We start from the raw sequence: 22,607 nt of genomic DNA, 5'->3' as shown, positions 1-22,607 counted from the left end.
TCATGTTGGATGTGAATTGAGTTCCCTGATCTGTCACAATTTCTCTTGGAACACCAAAGCAGGTAAAAATATCCTCAAAAAGAAAACTAACTACAGATTTTTTGTTAGCAAAAGGTAATGCTTTGGCTTCTACCCATTTGGTGACATAATTAGTGCATACCGATATATACTTTTTCTTCTTGGATGGAGGATTAATAGGTCAAATAAAGTCTAAAGCCCATTTTTTCAAAGGGTTTGATAAGTACCTGAGATTGTAATGGCATTTCATTTTAGGGGGAAGGTTTCCCTACCCTTTAGCAGCTATCGCACCTTCTGACATACTCTTTAGCATCTTTGAAGATGGATGGCCAACAATATCGTAAAGAAAGGATTTTATAGGCTGTCATTTTGTTAGCAAAGTGTCCATGACACGACTCATCATGACATGCTTTGAGAATATCAGGCATTTCATCTTCCCTGACACATCTTCTGATCATAAGATCCAGCCCTGTTTTATACAATTCATTAGTGATCCATTAATATCTTGCACTATCTTGAATAATCTTTCTTTTCTCTCTAGGAAATAAATGTGAAGGTAACTTCCCTGTGACCAAGTAGTTAGCAACATCTGCAAACCAAGGAGTTTGAGTAGTTACTGCAAATAGATATTCATCAGGAAACTTATCCTCAACTAGGGAGTCTTCTTTGATATTCTGAATCCTGGACAAGGAATCAGCAACTGTGTTTTTTTTCTAGGTCTATCTAGCATAGTAATGTTGAATTCTTGCAAAATTAAAAACCATCTTGTAACTCTGCCATTAGTAATAGGTTTATTCATCAAATATCTAATTGTAGAGTGATCTATATGAACAAAATTTTCATAGCCTGTTATATAGTGTTCGAACTTGTTAATTGCATGAACAACAACTAAGAATTCTTTTTCAGTCACTGTATAATTCAACTGAGTGGGTGTAAAATTTTTACTTGTATAGTAAATGGCAAAAGGAATAAAATATTTTTATCCTAATACAACTCCTAGAGTTGTATCTAAAGCATCTATATAAATATGGAAAGGAAGTTTCCAATTTGGTTCTCTTAGGATATGTGCTTCAGATATTTTTGCTTTCAAGGTTTCAAATGCTAGTTGGCAATCAGTATTCCACTTGAATTCACAATCTTTTGTAAGCAATTTGAAGAGTGGAGATGCTACTTTGGTAAAGTTTTCTATAAACCCTTCTATAATATCCTGTAAATCCTAGAAAACTTCTAACATCTTTTTGGCAATTTGGAATTGGTAACTTAGAGATGACTTCAAATTTTGATTTTTCCACTTTAATCCCATCTCCTGAAATGTGATGTCCTAAAACAATACCTTCTATAAACATAATAAAGCATTTTTCCTGGCTTAGTGAAAGGTTTGCTTCTTTACATCTTTCAAGGAATTTTTCCAAATTTTCCAAATCTTCTTCAAATGTGTTACCATAGATTATAAAATCATCCATATATACCTCTACACAATCATGTATTAGATTAGAAAGAATTCCTAGTACTACTCTTCGGAATGTCGCTGGTGCATTACATAACCCAAAAGGAAGCACTCTGTAGGCAAAAGTTCCCCATGGACAAGTAAAAGTGGTTTTACCCTGATCCTCAGGTGCTACCTGAATTTGATTATAACCACTAAAACCATCCAAGAATGAGAAATACTTTTTACCTGCTAATGTATCTAATACTTGATCTATAAAGGGCAAAGTAAACTGATCTTTCAAGTTTTCTTTATTCAATTCTCTGTAATTAATGCACACCCTCCATTTCCCATTCTTTTTAGGCACAATTACCAAAGGAGAAACCCATTGGCTATCTGAGATTGGGTAAATGAAGTTTACGTTGAGTAATTTTTGGAGCTCTTCTTTCACAATCTCCCTAAGATTTAGATTCATTCTTCTTTGAGGTTGTCCTATTGGTATATTGTTTTCCTCAATATAGATATGATGGATGAAAGTCTTAGGATCAATACCTTTCATGTCAGTATACTCCCATGCAAATGCAGCAAAATGCTTTTGTAATATCTTGGTTAGCTCTTCTTGTTGTAGTTTCTCCAAATTTTTGTTTATGTTCAATGTCCTACTTGGAAAAATTTCAATTGTAGAGCTACCAAACTCTTCCATATAATAGAGAGACATCTACCTAGATCATAAGTATTCTATCAAAATGGAAGAGTTTTCTATCATATTCTGAAGATGTTTCAAAATTTTCCAATGTGTTCAAAATTTGGCTGTCTTCACTAATTTATGATATAGTAAAGATAGGCTGAATAACATCTTCATCATCGATCCATTCCTTATCATTTATTTCTGTAATTGCTTTTGCTAGAGGATACACAGTAGATTTCTTTGTTGAATTACCATAAGAAATGTACATGTCACCAGATCTACAACTAATAAAAGCATTAGCTATGGCCAACCAAGGTCTTCCTAATATGAGTGTGTGTCCTCCTAGATTATTCTTGGGAGTTAAAATCATGAAATCAACAGGATAAACCCAAGAATCTAACGAGACTAAAATGTCTTCTAGCACACCATCTGGTTTAATTACTGATCTATTTGCAAGTTGCAGTAAGGTAGGTGTGTAAAGAAGGTTAGGAAGTTTAAGCTACTCCATAGTTTGTCTACTCATAATGTTTATTGCTGCCCCTAAGTCAATCAATGTGTTTGGAATTTCAATCCCATTTATATGTGTCTTGACAATTGGACTTCCTGGATCCACATATTTCCGCATAGCAATCTTTCCCAGCATAATATCTACTGTCTTTCCTACCAGGTGAACTCTTTTTGTTTCTCTTGGTTTTCTTCCTAGTCTTTTGATGCTCAACTCCTTTATTGTCTTAGCTAGAATTGGAATTTCTCTAATAGCTTGTAACAAAGGAATTTTGATACAAACATTCTTCAATTCATCTAGGAAGTCATAATTGGGCAGCAAGATTTTTTTCTACTCCTCTATCAATTTGTAATCTCTCAAGAAAAGGAGGTGTGGAAATAGATGTTGGTTGCTTAATGATAGGAGTTGTGTTTATTGACTCTTTTTGTTTTCCTTTTTCAATGGTTTGGTTTTAGAGGGATGTTCCCTCAAAAATTTTATTAACTTTTAGAGAATCATCCTCAGAAGCATCTTCTTCTTGAATGACTATAGAAGGTTTTTCCTTTTCTAATATCCTACCATATCTAAGTTGAACATCATTAAGATCTAGAGGAGCAATCATGTACGTAGGAAATTGTTGTCCTTCTACCATGTAAGCATTCTGAGGGTTTTTATTATTGGGGTTTCGCAATGGTTGGTCTGGTAGTTGATTTGGTTTTTGTTGAAATGGAAGTAAGAGTTGAGTATTTTGACTTTGTTTTGGAAATGGCAATGAAAGCCGAGGGCTTTGATTTGGAAGTTGTGGTTGCTAATTTTGCTGCTGATTTGTGGGGGAGGATAGATCTAATAAGATGAGGGATATTGATGATATTGAGAAAATCTCCCATAATGATTTTGTATCCCTTGTGCCCATGGTTGAGATTGATATTGAGTTTGAGGTTGACGCCAAGGTTGTTGCCAAGAATTCCAATTGGGTGGGGGCTGAAAATATGTTGGATTGTTAAATCCTTGATTTTGTTTCCCCTGCCAAGGTATTATTGCAACAAAACAAAGAGGTTCTAAAAAATTTGGGAACATTTCCTCTTGAAAGATAGCCTGAAGACTTGGGATTGAAGGACAACCCTTGGTCTCATGACTTTCTGAACAGATCATACAAGTTTCTACAATTTTTGTATCTAAAAGCCATTCCCTTAGAGCATGTTTCTTCCTGCATTTTGGACAAAAGATGGCCAAAGCATTAGCCTTTTTCTTCTTCTTATTTTGGATTTTTAGGGTGTCTATCTGATCACTAAGGCTCCCTAAAATATCAGTTTTAAACTCATCAAGCATATTTCCAATTTCTGCCCTACTTAAAGATCTGGTTGCAGATTTATTTTCTCTAACAAGAGAAGGATCTCTTGGTCCTTTCCCGGTTTTAGATTTCCCTCTTGAGAGATGAACACATAGTTCTACTATGTCATTCAATGGAAGTTGAGATATGTCTCCCTTACCCATCATGTTAAGGATATCTATCCATTCATCTCTAATGGCGTTTAACAAAAGAGCTTTCAAAGTTTCTTAATCTAGATTGTTCATCTTATCTTTTTTCAAATTATAGTCAAATCTCTCAAGAAAATCCTCTAATTTTTCATCTTCCTTTTACATCATTTTGAATACTTCATCCTTATGATTGGTAGGAATACAATAATCCAAATATCTATCCAAAAATGCCTATTTCATGTCATTCCAAGTTCTAATGGATTGAGTGACTAACCCCATAAACCATTTCAAAGCATCCCCTTTTAGTGTTGAAGGGAATAATTTGAGTTTTTGAGAGTCTTCTACGTAGTCATAGGTTCTACACAAGACTTCCAACTCAAACAAAAATGTTTCAGGATCCTCACTTCTCAACCCATAAAATTTTGGGAGGACAGATGCCGAAAGGTTTTTCATTGTGGTATGTGTTTCCTCATCTACTATAGGGAACCTAAATGAGTTATATACTTCCCTATTTCCACTGCCTACTCCATTATTACCTCTACCTTCTCCATTGTTACCTCTACCTCCTCCATTGTTTCCTCTACCTCACCCTCTACCCCCTCCTCCAAATATTGAGAATTCTCCATCTTGTTCTTCTTCTGCCATTATAGTTTCTTCAGAGTCCTTTGGTTCTTCTATTAATGGATTATGGGAGAGAGTTTCTACTTCTTCTTCTTCACTAGGTATTCCTACTTCCTCAACTACAATAGGCTCCCCTGTAGAGGTGAAAAATGTCTTCTCTCCTAGGTCTGTTTTAGTAGATGAAGTGGGAGAATCTTCTAACTGAGTTGTTTCCCCTTGAATTCCAGGAATCCTATGGCTAGGAGTATGATTCTGGGATGGAGGTGTGTCCTTTCTAACTCTTGGTAGAGTAGGTGGAGTTTTGGAAATCAAACTTCTGCCCCTAGCTATAAATCTACCCCTGGAGTCTCTTTCTCTATGCATGTCATTGTTTTGTTTTGTTGTTTTTTTTTTTTTTTCTTTATGAATATAAGAGATAAAGCTACCTAGTTACACTTCCCAGGCAACAACACCAAAATGTTCAGTCAATTTAGTTTCCTAAATTGCTACATAAATTATCAATCCGTGTATCATAAACTGATGAAGTGTAGTGCACTATATGTGCTAGATAACCCTTCCTAGCTCACTATTTTTGAGTTTATGTTTGTTTTGGGGGTTTTTCTCTTTTGATTCGTAATGTTTTGCAATGTAATTTACAAAATCTTAATCTACTGCTTCCAAGAATCTAGAGAAATGAAATGAGAGTTAAAAGTGCTTTAGGTCAGATTGGAAGTAAAGTTTTAAACAAGAAAATGAAAACAGAGCTTCTATTCTTGCTGTTATGATAGTTTCCAAAATATGAACTGAAAGGACTTAAAACTATTAATTACAAAACCAAAGCTTAAATGAGAAAATGAAATTGCAGCTATCTATGATAAACCAAAAATGAAATACTAGAAATAAGATTATGACTATTGTCTAATCTATTTGCAGAATCAAAACTTTGATGAATAACTAAATATGCAATTGCAATTAAACTAAGTAAAGAACTATAATTGAAAATGAAGTTGCAACTATTCTATTATGAAAGCAAAGCTAAATGAAGTATTTTTGTCACTCTGCTACACAATTTAGGGAGAACTACCTCCTTGTGATAGCATTTTGAGAGATTTCATCCTTCATTATTCTAAGAAAAGTAAACATAAAAATGCAGAGAAAGACTCATTCATGAATGAAACATTTCACCACTTAGTTTGAAGATTAACCATCAATTGAAAGGACTTTTGGAAATATTCATTTATAACATGAGCTACTAAACTAATAAAAAGATGGCATTGAACAGCTTAATTCAAAATCTAAAAACTAATGAATAGAAAGTGAAGTGAATCAATTTATGCTACTGAGATCAATCTAAAGCTACTGGCAAGAAACTTGAAGGCAGTGAAAACCAAAGAACTATTTTGCACTGATGTGAAACTACTCTGAGTTAGTGAAAGGGTGACACAAGCTGCATTATAAACAGAGTTAGAAAACAATTATAAACATTATGAAAAAAACATAGTGAATATACAATTGAACTATGAAAGACAAAACAACAATAAAATGTACCCTTGACCACACAGTGGCCCTTTGCAAAAGGTCTCAGATTATGAGCACTTAACCAACACTGCTTTAGGTATCCATTGAAAATAGAGTATTCATATTAAAACAAAGAACTGATTTCTTCAAACTACAAGTGGAAATTTGAACTATTACATAAGAAAAAACTTGGACTTGTTCTGCATTCTACACGCTGGTATTTATAGAAAATATACAACTGTTTTGAAGAGAGAAATCAGATACAACAAAACACGTAGACAAGCCAGTATGCGGAATTCTTGTCCCTTGTTGGTTGGAAACATAAATCCATGGTAGTGGCTTGTTAGATTCTATTTATGTAGGTGGCATATGAAGTTTTTTGTCTCAAGAGATTGCTTCGGATCCCATCACTAAGAGCCATGTGCAAAACAGAGTCCCAGTTGCCATAGGTTTCCATAGTTGACTTCCCTTTGACCAGAGTCCTCCTCATTGATCTAGGCCAGATGGATAGGATACAATCCATACTTTGATGTTTTCCCAGCTACCCATGTGGTCCTATTCCTCTCTTGACACCTGTAACCTACAAAAGTGTGAAGATGGCTGCGGAACAACCAATTAGTTGCAGAATGTGGCTACATTCCATAGCTAAAAGATAAAAACCTATTCAAATAGCAAACATAATAGTATAACTTGTAAATCACTGAAATATACTCCTTGAGGCAATGTGTAATGGTTTTATATGATTAAGGATGCATTTTTCATGTAAGAGCAAAGGAAAAAGGATGAGAAAGTTGCTTAAGGGAAAGGGAGTTTTGGAACTCAACACTTATGTTTCAACTATACAAGTTTTGGTTAGAATCAACCTTAGAAAGAAGTTCTCCTCATATTAGTCATAAAAGGTACCAATAACAAAACAAATATTCTTTGTAGAAAAGCTATTTTTAGACTCTACAATTGTCATCTGGAAGAATTCTTAAGGAACCAATGACTTCCTCCCCACTTTAGGAAATTACGAGATTCAAAGAGTAATCCAACTATGCACTTCAAACTTAAAGAATAAGAGGTCTCATCAAGAGCTAGCTTATCATGATCATAAATATTATAACTAACTGACATTTCCATACTGCATACCAGAACAGGGCAATGGCTTAAGATTGTTTGAATCAAAAGACAAGGGCTCTCATTACGAGCCATCTTGTTCAGTTAAGTTATAAATCAAGTGAATGTCACTGGCAATTTTGACCACAAAACCAAGACATTGTTCTTTACAAATTAAAAGAGAAATAATAAAAGAAAAAGCAATAAGTGTATATGAGGATTTATCTTTGAAAATTTCATGCTTCTTAAGTAGGACACTGGATCATTGCTGGGTAATAGGTAACCCTGTCAAGGCTATGGATACCTGCTGAAAGCAAAGGCTCTACCTACGATGAATGACTACACCTAAATTGATCTAAGGAGATGCCTTTGTTTTTATCTTTACAAAGCAAGTAATGAATGATGTGAGTACAATGACTAACTCTGGGGAGAAGATAATCAGAATAAAGATAGTTAGAACAAAATGTTGTTGTTAATAAATAACACTGTTTACCTTATATTTCTACAATGAAGTTTCATTTTCAAAACCATCTCTATTTTAGAAGTTTTAGAAAATTCAAAAAACGATTATAGATAACTGGTTCTTTCAAGTGAATTTCCAATTTTTGTGACCATCAACAACCCCCCTTCTTATTAGTGTTAGTAATAACATTAATAAATGGGGACCCTTCAAAAAAAATCAAATCTTAGCATTTGAATATTGACTTTTGTTTTTAGAATAAAACAAGATATCAAAGTGGAACTTGCTAAAACATGTAAATTTACCTTTCCATACTCCAAGCGCATAAAACATCACAAACTATGAGTTTCCGTATAAAAAGTGCTACATGACCATAAAACCTAAGAAAAGCGTTCTAACGAAAAATCTTGAACATTAAGGAGAGCATGAAAAACCCACTTTTAAACAATTATTATCGCATCGCAAAAGGTCACAGCGGGCATCTGTTATAAAAGCCACCCCTTAAGAGTGCGATCCGCAAGAATGCAAGATCACAAAGCTTACAACCTCGTCGCATCACAAATTTCAATACCGCGGCATTACTTTATGTAACACAACCAAATATTGTGAAATGCGATAGCCTCTCACAAATCGCATATCACAGCAGCCCAATGTAACGATGGTTATTAACAATAGCAGTTTTTGCGATTTTGCGATCTATGATATTGCGAAGCAAATCACAAAAACGCTTTTATCGTAGATCAAAGGGCTCAAAGTTCTAGGACAGTACTTCCCAACATTCAATGCAAAGTTATGAACATTAAAGTTTAGCTTAACGTTCTATTAGTGGTCATTTATTAAAAATGATTCGAATCAGGGTAAAGGACCATTTGACGCAAGTTGATATCGTTTGATATGATTTAGAATTAAATCTTTCCCATCACCTTATTTTTCTCTTTCTATTGATTTTTTCCTGTATCATCCTTATCATATCTTTGCTCTCTACTTGCAAATTTTAGGAAGAATACCCAGATCATAATATACAAAGAAATGGGGATGAAAAGAAAGGCTCCTATGTCTGAGAAGACAAAAATGACCCCATTATTTACAGACACCACCTATAGTAGGGACACGGGGATATCTACCTAGGAAGCTATGTACCAGTTGTTAGAGGAAAAAAACCCAAGAATTATGAAAGTTACAGTTACAACAAATCGATGTGGCCCTTCTGAAGCATCCATAACTGAGCTTGCATGCTCGTTTCTACACCGCATTGTTGTGAGGCCGAAGATACTCCCCTACATTGATATGGTGAAATGTATTATAGATCACGCACATATATCTGATAGAGAGTTCAAGATAGCCAGACAGCAAGTCTTGGGGTCCTTTACTCCATACAATTTGAGACATGTGTACACTTGCCAAAACCCCAGTGTTGGCATTATGATACAAGTGTTGTCCTTGATGGCAACTCACTCAGAGGTTGATATAGGTGATGGCAACTTAATCAGAGGATAGATCTTAGTAAAGCAGGTCAAGAAAGAGATATAAGCAGGTTCATTGTGACAAATAAGCGTATACACGTAGGTTGGACGTGCCGAAGATGTGTATGCGTATACACGCACTTTCACGCAAGGAAAAGTGTGTACATGAGGGGAAACTTATGTCTTGGTCTGTGGTAGTTAGTCCTCGGTATTTGAACCTATGGTCTTGGACCATGATGTCTCGTCAGAAGTATTGATCCCAAGTATTGGGCCCATGGTATTGATTTATTATGGTTTTGGACCGTGGTATTGAAAGAAGCCCAACATATATAAGGAGAAGATCATTAGGCAAAGGTGAGAGGCAAGGAATGGATGTCTGACGAAGTGGGAAGATCTAGTATTGCTGGTTATCTGTTTGTGATGCTTGGCTATGGTTGGATCTGACAGTGAAGGTATAAGTAATTATATTTAGATCTGTATGCGGGTTGTCTCTGGTGAAAGCGCGTACACACACGGTTTTGATGTAGTCAAGTAGCGTATGCATTATGAGATTTGGTGTTTCAGGTTGCTGTTGATTCTAGTGGTTGTTGCAGAGTTCTGGGCTCTGGTTTGTGTTCTGTGTTTTTGATCACAGGGTTTCAGTGATTCAGTATTGGGTGATCTAGAGATTTATGATGCAAGTATAAGTTGATGATTGTATTGCAGCAGTGATTGTTTTGTACTCATGGATCCAGTCTGAAAATTTATGAAACATGGTCCCTGAAGAAAAGAAGGTTGTAGCCTTCTATAGGTCAGCACCTACGTACTAGTATATTAGCTAGTACAAGAGCTAAGGGGGTTGTAGATCTCTTCTAGAAGTAGCTGGAAAAACGAGAGAGGGTTGTAGCCCTCTGCAGGTTGAAGCCTGCGTGCTGGTAAAGGACTGCACCAGTACATTGTAAAAGAAGTTTCTTATTAAAGGAAGAAAGAGACGAATTGCAGCAGGTGGTTTTCACCCACATTGGGTTTCCACCTTATATCTTGTGTTCATGTGTGCTTCTTATGTGTGATGATCTGTTCTGTTTTACTGCACCTGATTACTGTTATTATGGTTAATAATGTTCTGATGAATTTACTGAAGATAAGCTAACTGATTCATGAGATTATTGCATGTATGCTAGTTGCATTTAACACAGTCACGTATATACGCTGATATACTGAACTGAAGCCGCGCATATGAATCTGAGTATGAAATTGAAAAGTATCTGAGTTGATAATACTGATTCCCCCCCCCCCCCCCTCAGTATTATTTCCAAAAATTGGTATCAGAGCAGGTCCTTCAGCGGTAGATTGATCGCTTGAAGGAAAAGATTCATCAGAATGACTAATCCAGAAAGAGAGGCACACATCAGGCCACCAATCTTTGACGGGAACAATTTTACCCACTGGAAGATAAGAACCACTGCATATCTACAATCACTTGGAGTAGAAGTTTGGGGAATCGTAGAAGGAGGATACAAATTACCGTCAGCAACTCCTACAGATGCAGTAGAGAGAAAGCAATATGAGCTCAATGCCAAAGCTATTACTTCCTTATTGGGAAGTTTGACACAATCATAATTTATGAAGGTTATGCATTTCAAATCATCTAAGGAAATATGGGACAAAATCATTCTGAGCTACGAAGGAGATGATCAGGTAAAAAGAGCAAAGCTTCAAACTCTCAGAATCCGGTATGAAAATCTTAAGATGCATAGTAATGAAAGCATAGCTAACTATTTCCTGCGTATGGATGAAATTGTAAATTGTATGAGGGATCTGGGTGAAGAATTTAAGGAAGTTGTCTTAGTTGAAAAGGTTTTGAGATCTCTGTCTGCTAAATTTGATTCCAAAGTGTCTGCCACAGAAGAAAAGGAGAATCTGCAGAAAATCACCATGTCACACCTTCACGGAATCTTAACTGCTTTTGAAATGCGAAAAGAGGGACCATCAGAAGCCGCATTCGAAGCGTCATGATACATGTCAGAGGAAGAAGATGAGCTAAATTTTCTCAAGAATCTTGAACGGGGAACTGGACGGTTCAAAGGTAAGCTACCTTTCAAATGTTTTTCATGTGGTAGAGTTGGTCACTATGCTGCTAGATGCCCTCATAACAAAGGAAAGATGTCTGAAGAAGGTAATAGAAGCTATTATACCCATGTTAAAAGTAATGACTCATTCAATGGTAGTGAAGACATTAGAAGTCTCATGGCATATGAAAAGAAGAATGCAGAAACTGAGGAAGTTACCAAATTAAACGAACAATTGGAGACAGTAACCAAGGTAAGGGAGAAATTGCAGGATATAGTAAATGATCAGAGCATAACAATTCAGAGACTTGAATCAGAGATCCTCTCTCTAAAATAAGATCTTGGAAAATCAAGAGAGCAGAACAGAGAAGCTCTTGAAGATCAAGAACATGAAGTGATCAAATTAAAGCAACAAGTGGAAGAAGGAAGAAAAGCTGAAGAAGACCTAAGGAATCAGTATCTGGAAAAGGAAGAACAACATCAGGTTGAGGTAAATATCTTAAAAGGTAAATTAGAAGAAAAGGATAAATTGTTGCGATTTCAAGATAGTACTAAGATTTTGGATGACATTCTTGGTAGTCAAAGATCCCCTATTATCAAAACTGGTCTTGGTTTTTATGAATCCATTGAAGGTGAATCTAGCTCACAAGGTGAGGCAAGAAACTCTAATGAGAAATATGAAATGCTCAACAAGGAACAACAAAGGAAAGAAATTGCTCAAGGAAAATCCTTTACTCCTAACTATGGAAGTGATAGACGATTATTTCCTCCACTGGATAATGTTGAATGCTATGTATGTCATAATCTTGGACATGTTGTAGCCAGATGTAAAAGTAGAATGGTTCAAGACCATCACAAAAGATCATCGCATCCCAGGTATTTCAGAGGATATTGCTTTGCCTGCAATGGATATGGACACAAAGCAATTGATTGAAATAGAAGGAACATGAAATATGTAAGATGTTATACATGCCACAAACTTGGAAATAAAGCAACGGAATGCAGGAGCAAATTTCAAAATTCAAAACAAGAGGACCATACATCATCATAGCTCCAGGAATTGAAGAAGACAGAACTAGAGACAGAAAGGTGTGACATAACTCAGTTAGCTGACATAACAGACACAGGGGAATCTGAAAGTGAAGAAATTCAGTATTCCATCTTGCATACGCTGATATAATGAAGATAAGTCGCGTATATATGCGAGTTACAGGCTGCAGAGTCGCGTATATGGAGACCAGAAGAAAGGGCAGCCGAACAGACCCAGGAAATGGTTCGATCATGGTTGGCTCAGGCTCAGGGGGAGCATATACGTCAAATAATGCATTGTTGACATTATGGTTAGAAGTTGTTGATAAAGCTAAATGATACAATTTGTTGTTTGATCAAAGGAATGGTATTGCAGGTTTGGATGCTGATGCTTATGGTGCAGATCATATATGATGAATGATAGTCATGGTCTTGAATGAATTGCTGGTCTTAGAACTTGCATCTGCTCAGGGGGAGCATGGATGGATTGATACAACTTGGCATATACAAACGGGAGCTCAATCAGAAACTTCAGCATGTACTCAGGGGGAGTATGGACAGCAAGAGGTATACCAAGGAAGAGAATATCTTGGTCTGCCCTTTGCCCTTGATGTCAAAGGGGGAGAGTGACTTGGTGTGGTGGTTGCCATCAAGTCCAAAGGGGGAGATTATTGGCATTATGATACAAGTGTTTTCCTTGATGGCAACTCACTCAGAGGTTGATATAGGTGATGGCAACTTAATCAGAGGACATATCTTAGTAAAGCAGGTCAAGAAAGAGATATACGTAGGTTCATTGTGACAAATAAGCGTATACACGCAGGTTGGACGTGCCGAAGACGCGTATGCATATACACGCACTTTCACGCAAGGAAAAGTGTGTACATGAGGGAAAACTTATGTCTTGGTCCGTGGTAGTTAGTCCTCGGTATTTGAACCTATGGTTTTGGACCATGTTGTCTCATCAGAAGTATTGATCCCAAGTATTCGGCCCGTGCTATTGATTTATTATGGTTTTGGACCGTGGTATTGAAAGAAGCCTAACATATATAAGGAGAAGATCATTAGGCAAAGGTGAGAGGCAAGGAATGGATGTCTGACAAAGTGGGAAGATCTAGTATCGCTGGTTATTTGTTTGTGACGCTTGGCTATGGTTGGATTTGACAGCGAAGGTATAAGTAATTATCTTTAGATCTGTACGCGGGTTGTCTCTGGTGAAAGTGCGTACACACGCGGTTTTGATATAGTCAAGTAGCGTATGCATTATGAGATTTGGTGTTTCAGGTTGCTGTTGATTCTAGTGGTTGTTGCAGAGTTCTGGGCTCTGGTTTGTGTTCTGTGTTTTTGATGATAGGGTTTCAGAGATTCAGTATTGGGTGATTTAGAGATTTATGATGCAAGTATAAGTTGATGATTGTATTGCAACAGTGATTGTTTTGTACTCATGGATCCAGTCTGAAAATTTATGAAACGTGGTACCTGAAGAAAAGAAGGTTGTAGCCTTCTGTAGGTCAGCACCTACGTACTAGTATATTAGCTAGTACAAGGGCTAAGGGGGTTGTAGCTCCCTTCCAAAAGTAGCTGGAAAAATGAGAGAGGGTTGTATCCCTCTGCAGGTTGAAGCCTGCGTGCTGGTAAAGGACTGCACCAGTACATTGTAAAAGAAGTTTCTTATTAAAGGAAGAAAGAGACGAATTGTAGCAGGTGGTTTTCACCCACATTGGGTTTCCACCTTATATCTTGTGTTCATGTGTGCTTCTTATGTGTGATGATCTGTTCTGTTTTACTGCACTTGATTACTGTTATTATGGTTAATAATGTTCTGATGAATTTATTGAAGATAAGCTAACTGATTCATGAAATTATTGCATGTATGCTAGTTGCATTTAACACAGTCGCGTATATACGCTGATATACTGAACTGAAGCCGCGTATATGAATCTGAGTATGAAATTGAAAAGTATCTGAGTTGATAATACTGATTCATCCCCCCCCCCCTCTCAGTATTATTTCCAACACCGAGGCTAGCTACAACAAGAATTTTGTAGAAACGTTCACCAAGGAGAACGAAGACTTGGCAAAACGCACAAAGCACTAGTCAAACAACGAGGAAAGATTGGAGAAGGATAAAAATGACATGTATGTCACTGGCTCTCTTTCTTCTCCTTACTGTTTTGCCACTGTAATATTATGTAGATTGTTTGGGAGACCAGACATCAACAAGTTTTCATGAGAATGGTTACCTCTATTGGATGTGGCTACCAATGCCACCATAATGGATTAGGCCCAAATTCTATCGGATAATTTAGCCACTGCAATTTTAGGATACAAAACTAAAAGAAGCTTTACTTCAAGGGTTTACTCTCCTTTCTTTTTTAGCACCTATGTCATGGATGCTATTTGTTTTGTTTTTGATTTCCCAATTATGGGATGGAAGTGGGTGGTACAAAATCCACTTCCCATTTAGGTTTATCACAAAGTATTATGGGAATCCAATTTCATCCCACATTTCTTCAAGATTTTTCATGGAGTTATGCTCCCTATTCATAAAATACTATACAACCGAGACGCCCCAAGGTTTTCCCCAGAGGCTAAAGTGGACATTCTCCCTATGGCAAGGTGGTTTGGGGAAGAGTTTTTCACATATATCAGAGTGTTTGGTAGCATTGCTTCGCCCCATGTGCTACCTCTTTACGTCACCGACAAACTAATGGTTAGGGAAATAGCTTGTCAGACTTGTGGTGTGGGGGGAATGAGCAAGGTATTGAAAGACTCCAAGAAGGCCATTTGGCCCCAGTTTCCTATAGTATGTGGAGCCTTTGCATTGCATGACTTAGGTCATGCTTTCAAAGAAGTTGATAATATGTTATGTTTACAACTACCAAAGTTCCCCAGGAGGCAATATGATCCTTTTGGTGTTGTAAATAATTTTACTACAATGGTTAAAATAAAAGTGTTTTCCAATGAAGAATATCCCTTTGACGATATCTTTCTACAGAAGAACACTTTCAGAGAAGTTCTACATATGGCACGAATTTAGTTTGACCAAGAAAAACTCCAAAAGTTTGACAATTACAGAAAATAGAGGTTATCAAAGGTCCTATTGGACCAATTTCTCATCGAACCAATAAGGGAGCCTACTCCCAGTGTTAGCATAAGTGGAAGTTCGAAAGCTAAGTCTAAAACTAGTTCTGAAAAAGAATCGGCTAAAAAGCCTGGTGATCAATCCAAGAGTGAACACAACAGAAGTTAGGGGTCAATTAAAGACACAACTCAATCTACAGAAATGCATGAATAGCAGGTTTTGTCCCAAAAACAAGCTGAAGTTCCCACTCCCCTTACAAAGCAAACAAAGCCACTTGTAGTGGCTCTATAAGGGGAATGGCAGAATTTTAATAAGTTAATCAACATTGAAGAACAGAGCGTAGAGCCACTAACAAACCCAAAAGAGACAGCCACATTAGTGATAGAAGGGGATATCAATACTCAAGAAATAGAGCATATTATTATTGCTCTGTCATCTGAAATTGTACTAAGGATAGAGGAAATTCCTCCTCTAGACATATTTCATAGCCCTCAACATAAGGCTATCGTCAGAAGGCAAAGAAAGAAAAGAAAGCTAGAGTCGTGATCGCTCCAGAGGATGAACCTCTGGATGTTCTTTGGAAAGACCCCATTACAGACCCATAAAAAAATCTAACTAGGCTCTCTCAGATCGCAAGAGCATGCGCTTTGGAAAAAATTATAAGGCAACAGAGGTTCAATTGTTACTTAAGGAGAAAGAGGATAGGATTTTTTTATTTTTTTTTGGAACAACAACTACAGCAAGTCAGCATCAATCAAGAAGTAGAAACACAGTTAGCAAAACTCTAGCAAGACTTCCAGTAGATGCAATTGAATCATCAAAGTAGTTTATCTAATAAAGAAGAACAATTACGAGGTATGATAGAACTACATAAATATGATCCCAAAATTGGGGAATTTATCATAGAAGCACTTGCTCTTAATGGCCAGCTCTTACAATAGGAAGAACTACTTTGCCAGAAGATCTCGTAATGGAATTCCCATTGTGAAATGAGTGATAATATTATAAATCAAGTCGTAGATTTATAACTTTATTATGATTCAATTTTTAAGAAGGTTTCAGATTTCTTGAACTGGTAGAGATCTGAAGAAGGGAAAAGAGTAGAATTTCCCAATATCAATGAATTGCACGAAGAGATTTTATTTGTGAAATGAGATTCCTGGCTCAAACAAGTAGAACAGGTGATGGAAGAAGCAGCAGCAGCAGCAAACTGTGTCATTGAGTGCATAAATGAAAATATGCACAAGGCCAATTTGATATCATAGACTACCCCAGGATTCATTCCAAAGGCACAAAAACTTTAAACAAAGTGGAAAAAAACAACAGAGAAAAAGGTAGAGACGATTAAAAAGTAAATAGGTTAAACTGGGACACATACTGGTAGTACCTGGTAAAGCCACATAGCCAATGGATGAACCTAAAATGCCTCATAACCTCTGCCGAGAAGATAGTGCCATCTCTAGCGAATGCCATATTTGCAGGACAGTTAAGAGCTTAAGTCAGCCAACCGATGCTCTTGAAACCGATGCTGGACATTTGCAATCTAAAGGATCAGATGCTGGATTTATCATAGATATAGTTTTGTTTTGTTTTAGTTCATTTTTTATTAAAATGAGGCAGGTGGTTTAAACCTCCTCATCTATCTTTGTAATATTTATTTTTAGATTTCATTAGAGTAGTATTTAAACCCCTCTCATGCATTTAGAGAGGGGTCCAGAGTTTTATCAAAAACAATTCTTCAGAACGTGCATCTTGCCCCCCACAGAGGAGGTTTTGATAAAATGAATGGAACAAGATTTATTTTTATATGAGTTTGATATCTGCTACTGAAATGCACTTTTGTACTCTTAGTGGATTTTAAGTGATTTGAAGATATATCTATATTACTGCAGCTCATGAGTAGAACTTATTACCAATGGTATTTTTATCTCCTAATACTTTTTACTTATGTGCCAAGTGATAAATCATTTTCAGTTATTGATATATGAAATTTTGAATGTTTAGTTGTCATTATTGCACTTCTGTATGGTGATAACTTACTTTTTATGTTCAATATATGAATAACTCTTATGCGATATATTTCTCATAATTGTTTCAGCTAATATTTTATACAAAACAATCATTTCTAATGGATTCTTTTCTCGTGGTGATTGAATGATTTTCATTACAATTGCTGTTAGAAATTACTTTAGATCAGATAAAGTAAATGTTACACCTGGGACCGTTTAGAGTTAGATGTTTTCTTTGATTAATATAGATTGCATATGATAGTTAAAAGATAGATTAGATTTAAGCCTCTTAACATCAATCAAAAATCTGCTCTGAAAAAACTGCTCTGCACGATTCGAGCTAGGTCTGAAACTGGTTGCTCGTTACAGCGTTCTGGGCTGCTGGAGAGGCGCTCAGGCCCGGGCCTGAAGACGCTTGTTTTTTGTGATGGTGGTGAGCGGTGCTTTTTGCTTCTGCTCTGGCCCATATCGACTGTTGGTAACTCTTCTACTCAGTCCGGGGGTGGGATTTCCACCCCCTCTTCTCTGCCTCCTTGTGCGGTGAGTTTTGATGGCTGCTCCAGTGGAACTTAGGCTTCTGTGCTTGGCGTGACTCGAGTGTGATCTTATCATGGATGCAGAAGGGGTGTCTGATCCCCCTCCTCTGCCTCCGGAGGTCCTCGCCTTCAAGTCGTTAGTGGCTTCCGGCCCAAAGCGTCCTCCTTCTGCGACTATGCAGAGGTTTGTAAAAAAGATGGACTCTATCCCATCAGTGGCTCTGCCCGAAGAAGATACTTGCAAAGCTGCCCTGAATCTGGCTGAAAGAGGCCTCATAGGCCAGTTCACAGGCCTTTGGCCTTCGCCAAAATTGGTAGAGGAGTGGACTCAAAGAAACTGGAAGCCTCTCATTAAAGAGGGTGTCAAAAGCTACTTCGTGGGTAAGCGATTCTTTGTTTTTGTATTCGAAAACCCTGACGAGAAAGGATTAATTTTCAGAAATGGACATTACTTCATGGGCCCCCAGGTCCTTTACCTAAACAAATGGTCATCTGACTTTGACCCCACTCAGGATGTTCCTTCGGCTGTCCCGGTATGGGTCAGGATTCCCCATTTGCCCCTCCATTGTTGGAATCACAAAGCCCTACAGATCATAGGGAATGCCTTGGGAAAATACATAGATCAAGCTGCAAGGAAGGACGAGTATTCCTGTGCATGCATCTGCGTCGAAGTGGACATGGAAGAAGGGCTACCGGAAGCCATCAAACTTACAGTAGCTGGGTGGACGTATGTACAAGAGCTGGACTATGAGCAGCTTCCGTTTAAATTCAGACATTGCCATGGTCATGGTCATTTTGCAAAGCACTGCAAGAAGAAGGCGGAGGAACAAGTGGACAAACAAAATGGGGATCAATGGATCCTAGTGCAAAAAAATGTAAATACAGAAAAAGGTATAGGAAAAGGCAATAAGAATGGAGAAACTAGCAGATCCAAAATAAACCAAGAGGTGGATGTAAGTCCAAGTGGGACAGAAAGTGAACAACAGATCCATCAAGTTAACCCAACAAAGGAGAATGAGGAGCAGGAAAATACTCCTCCTTCGCACAAAGAGGGAGCGGAAGCAACCCTGTTACAGGGAAAAGTGTCTATTTAGAACTACTCTATCCCACTAAGGTGTGACAGCTGCCTTAGAAACAAAGAGAGAAAAAGTACTTTTGTATTTCCTTTATGAACTATAGATAGAGAGGAATAGAAAGAACCAACCTGTGTCTCGCGCTAATCCTTTGATCCAATCCCTCTCTTCTTTGATAGTCTCCAGCTACCTTCTCCCTTACTTGCCCAGCTTCACAAAGTACCTGTAAGATCACAGAAGAAGAACACTATACAAAGACACAGATCTATATTCATAAACAACTTAGGATCAGATTTAAGTTAACCATACAAATGTAACAAGCATCAATGATACAAAAGCATGGAGGAAAACTCAAATAGCTTTTATTGATAAACAAGAAAAGATCCATGAGGAGTTACAACCAGTGGTTCCTGACCCAACATCAACCTCCCAGCAAAGAAGCCCCTCTTCACCTCAAACAAAGCATAGACCACCCAACAATCTGATGTTTGTCTCAAAACCAACAACAATTCCTTACAATATGCAAAATTCTAGCCTCTAGATCTCTGGGATGAGGGATCCATATATAGATATCTATAAGGAGGATGAGTCAGCTTGTGATTTGATTAGTGTCTTCTCTCTGTTAGTTCTTGCTTCCACTTGGATACTGAAGGCCTCTTACTCATCCTTGGTCGAATTCAGTGAGGCAAGTGTCACAGGAGAAGATTCTGGAAGCTTCCATTGTCTCTCCACCTCGCGGAATGACACTGCCATTTGTCATTTCTCACCCATCGCACCCCACAGAAGGGACTTTTGAAATGAAACGCACCCTGACAGTGTATTTAGGTGCAATGCAATACACCTAGCCAGTGGAGCAGCTGAAATGATCTTGTTTTGACTTATTCTGAGCAGTTTCTGGTGGAGAACTTCTGGGAGAAGCTGTAATCTGTTAACCTTGTTCCTTTAGGGGTTAGAACAACACTTTTAGGGACAGGAGCCCTTGATTTATGGACATTTCATGCTTGGAGTAGGGCACAAAAATGTCTATAACAGTTGCCACCTAAAGTATGAGGTCGTTAACCTTTTGGTGTCGGGTGAAATGCTTTATTATGAGGATCTGAAGTTCTTTCAATGCTGGGAGGAGACTTGTAAAAAGATACAATACAATACATTATCTTCATACTGTTTTCATGATCTAGCTGAGGCAGCATTCCCATGCTCAGCTTTATAAATTCATTTTCATGTACATAGGACAGACAATCGTCTGAGTGTAGACTGATGATTCTGGTAGAGCCATCATCCTTTTGAGTGGATGATTATCTGTGCAGCAATGATGTACATTTAATGTCTTTATTTTCCTGAATATATATCGCAGCCCAGATGGATGAAACTAGATCCGGGGTCTTCAATCTCGTCCGATCTTCACTCGAAGTACAAGTCGATCCATGTGAGAAATGTTCTGAAGTCAAACATGGAAAGACATCGCTTGATTACCAGTCAATGATGTAAACTGTTAACAAGCGCGAGAGGAATCACCGATAATGATAATGACCTTCAAGGTACTGTAGTACAATTCACATGGTGTGAATAAAGGACTTGGTGTCGAACACCACGCAAAATATTTCGGTCGAAGGCCATTGATGTAAACCTGTCGCCGGAAGTGAGAAACTTGCCATTGAGGCATGCAAGCTTCAAAGTACTGAATGGGTTGTTCCTAGATCAACTTCTTGGATAATGAGCTGATGTCGACAAGAAGTGATCCGTCATAGGAGGGCCTTAATGAATCCCACATCAATGACACGGAACAGAGCAAATGATTTTAATGGAGGTGAAAACGATATGGTGATATAAGGTTCAGGGTGGCGGTCATGAAAGAATGGAGTATAATGTATGGTAGTGGGTGAGACACAGGTGACTTCTTTGGATGACTTCTCTTGAACATATCGGCGACACTGATGTGATGGATTGGTAGCATTAACCCCAAATGTGGATGGTATGGCGTGACCATGGTGATGTGACCGGTGAATGAAACAACCCAACCCGACTCGGACACGGAGTGGAAGTGTCATGTTCAAGAGCGACTTGCTACCAATAAAGTTTCTTTGAGTTTTCTTCCCAATTTTCCCCAGTCATTGCTGACCAGTACCTCTTTATTTTTTTCAAGCTTGAGGAGGATAACATATGCTTGTTCTATAATTTGCCCTTTGGGCAAACCCATCGGTATGTTTTAACGAGCCTAGCGATAGTGAAACTCGTTCTCGTCTAAAGACAATTTTGTCGCTATTAATCTTTTTAATGAGTTTAACGACAAAGATAACTCGGTCCTTTTCAATCTTAAAGAGTCTGAAAAGGAACGTAAAGGAAACTCCAAAATTCCTTTTTCGTCATCTAATCCCTTAAGTCCGAAAAAGTATAAAACAATACAGAAGGGATGAATTTTCGATACTTTTAACGAGCCGAATAATACAAGCGCTCGATCTTTTTGTGTAATAATCCCTCAGGTCCAAAATGATTAAAATCTAGAGGAGGGATAGCACTTCCTGCCCCTTTAACAAGCTGGAAGGCCAAGGACTCAACAATCTTTTCATATTTTACGAGTCAATTGAAAAGAGCTTAAAGGAGACTCGTCTTTTGAGGAACAAGTGATAACATGGGTAGCAGCTGATTCCAGGTAGGGTTTGGAATTTTTCAATCACGGCAATGTCACAAGGATGGCTAGTGAGATCACTCTTCGCAGCTATTCCTCAAAATGGGTAAACAATCAAATGGAGGTGAATGATCGGCCAATGAAAAAGTGGAGGTGACGGTGCAAACACGACCAAGGCTTTAATGGCTGAAGTACTACATTCACAATGGTTATTTACCGGGGAATAGTTCATTTTTTAACGAGCTTAAACGCGGGTAGAAACATTTGCTCATGTCTTATGTTTATTTTTTAACGAGCTTGAACTATGTGCTAAAACTGCTCGATGCGGATTTATTTTTTAACGAGCTTGAATCCTACAGTAACACTACTCGTGATAAGTTTGCATGCCCACAACATAATAACGCAAATCGAGGTGTATGCCCCCCAAGCTTCATTGCATTCAACTCAGTGGTTGGAATGAAGGTTTACCTTTGAGATTTGGAAAGGGGATTTGTTTCATTTTTTTAATGAGGTTGACACAGTAAAAGAACCATCCTCATGACTCCTTCTTTCATTTTTTAACGAGGTCGACACGAGATAAGAACCATCCTCGAAATCGACCGTATTTACAGTATTCGATAAAAAATAAAAAACTGATGGATGATTAAGGTTGTTGGAATAATCTTCGTGGTAACCCGGAAGATGGGAGCGATGATGGTAATATTCCCATGGTGCCTCTCCTATCATCATTGACTGAATGATTCCTTTGTCTGTAGAATGTACATTCGACCAAGGATTTGAAGAGGTGCCATATTCCTTAGACCTATCTATCCAAACGCTCGATGAGCGTTGATTTGGGTTTGCCCCCCAGGCCAAGAAAATTGATTGCTACAATATTTCTATTAGGGCGATGATCCATGCTGACAAAATGTTTAGGAATCTTCCAAATCTATTATATATAGAAGATTTCATATTGCAGGTTTCCACT

The 22,607-nt window shown here is 37.7% G+C and overlaps 1 protein-coding gene across 1 annotated transcript in view; it reads right to left on the bottom strand.

Annotated features, from left to right (window-relative positions):
- Positions 1-17,872, bottom strand: part of LOC149258071 (V-type proton ATPase subunit c''2-like) — a 44,575-nt gene extending 26,703 nt beyond the window's left edge. Inside the window, exon 1 of the mRNA XM_089399349.1 lies at positions 17,728-17,872. Coding sequence (XP_089255475.1) covers positions 17,728-17,872 — 145 coding nt within the window. The remainder of the gene's footprint in view (positions 1-17,727) is intronic.
- Positions 17,873-22,607: the final 4,735 nt, after the last annotated feature.

This window comes from Pinus tabuliformis, chromosome 6, assembly GCF_031772625.1.
Source record: "Pinus tabuliformis cultivar Carrire ecotype Pingquan chromosome 6, CPIR1, whole genome shotgun sequence".
Taxonomy (NCBI): domain Eukaryota; kingdom Viridiplantae; phylum Streptophyta; class Pinopsida; order Pinales; family Pinaceae; genus Pinus; species Pinus tabuliformis.
This window is presented reverse-complemented; position numbering and strand designations above follow the sequence as displayed.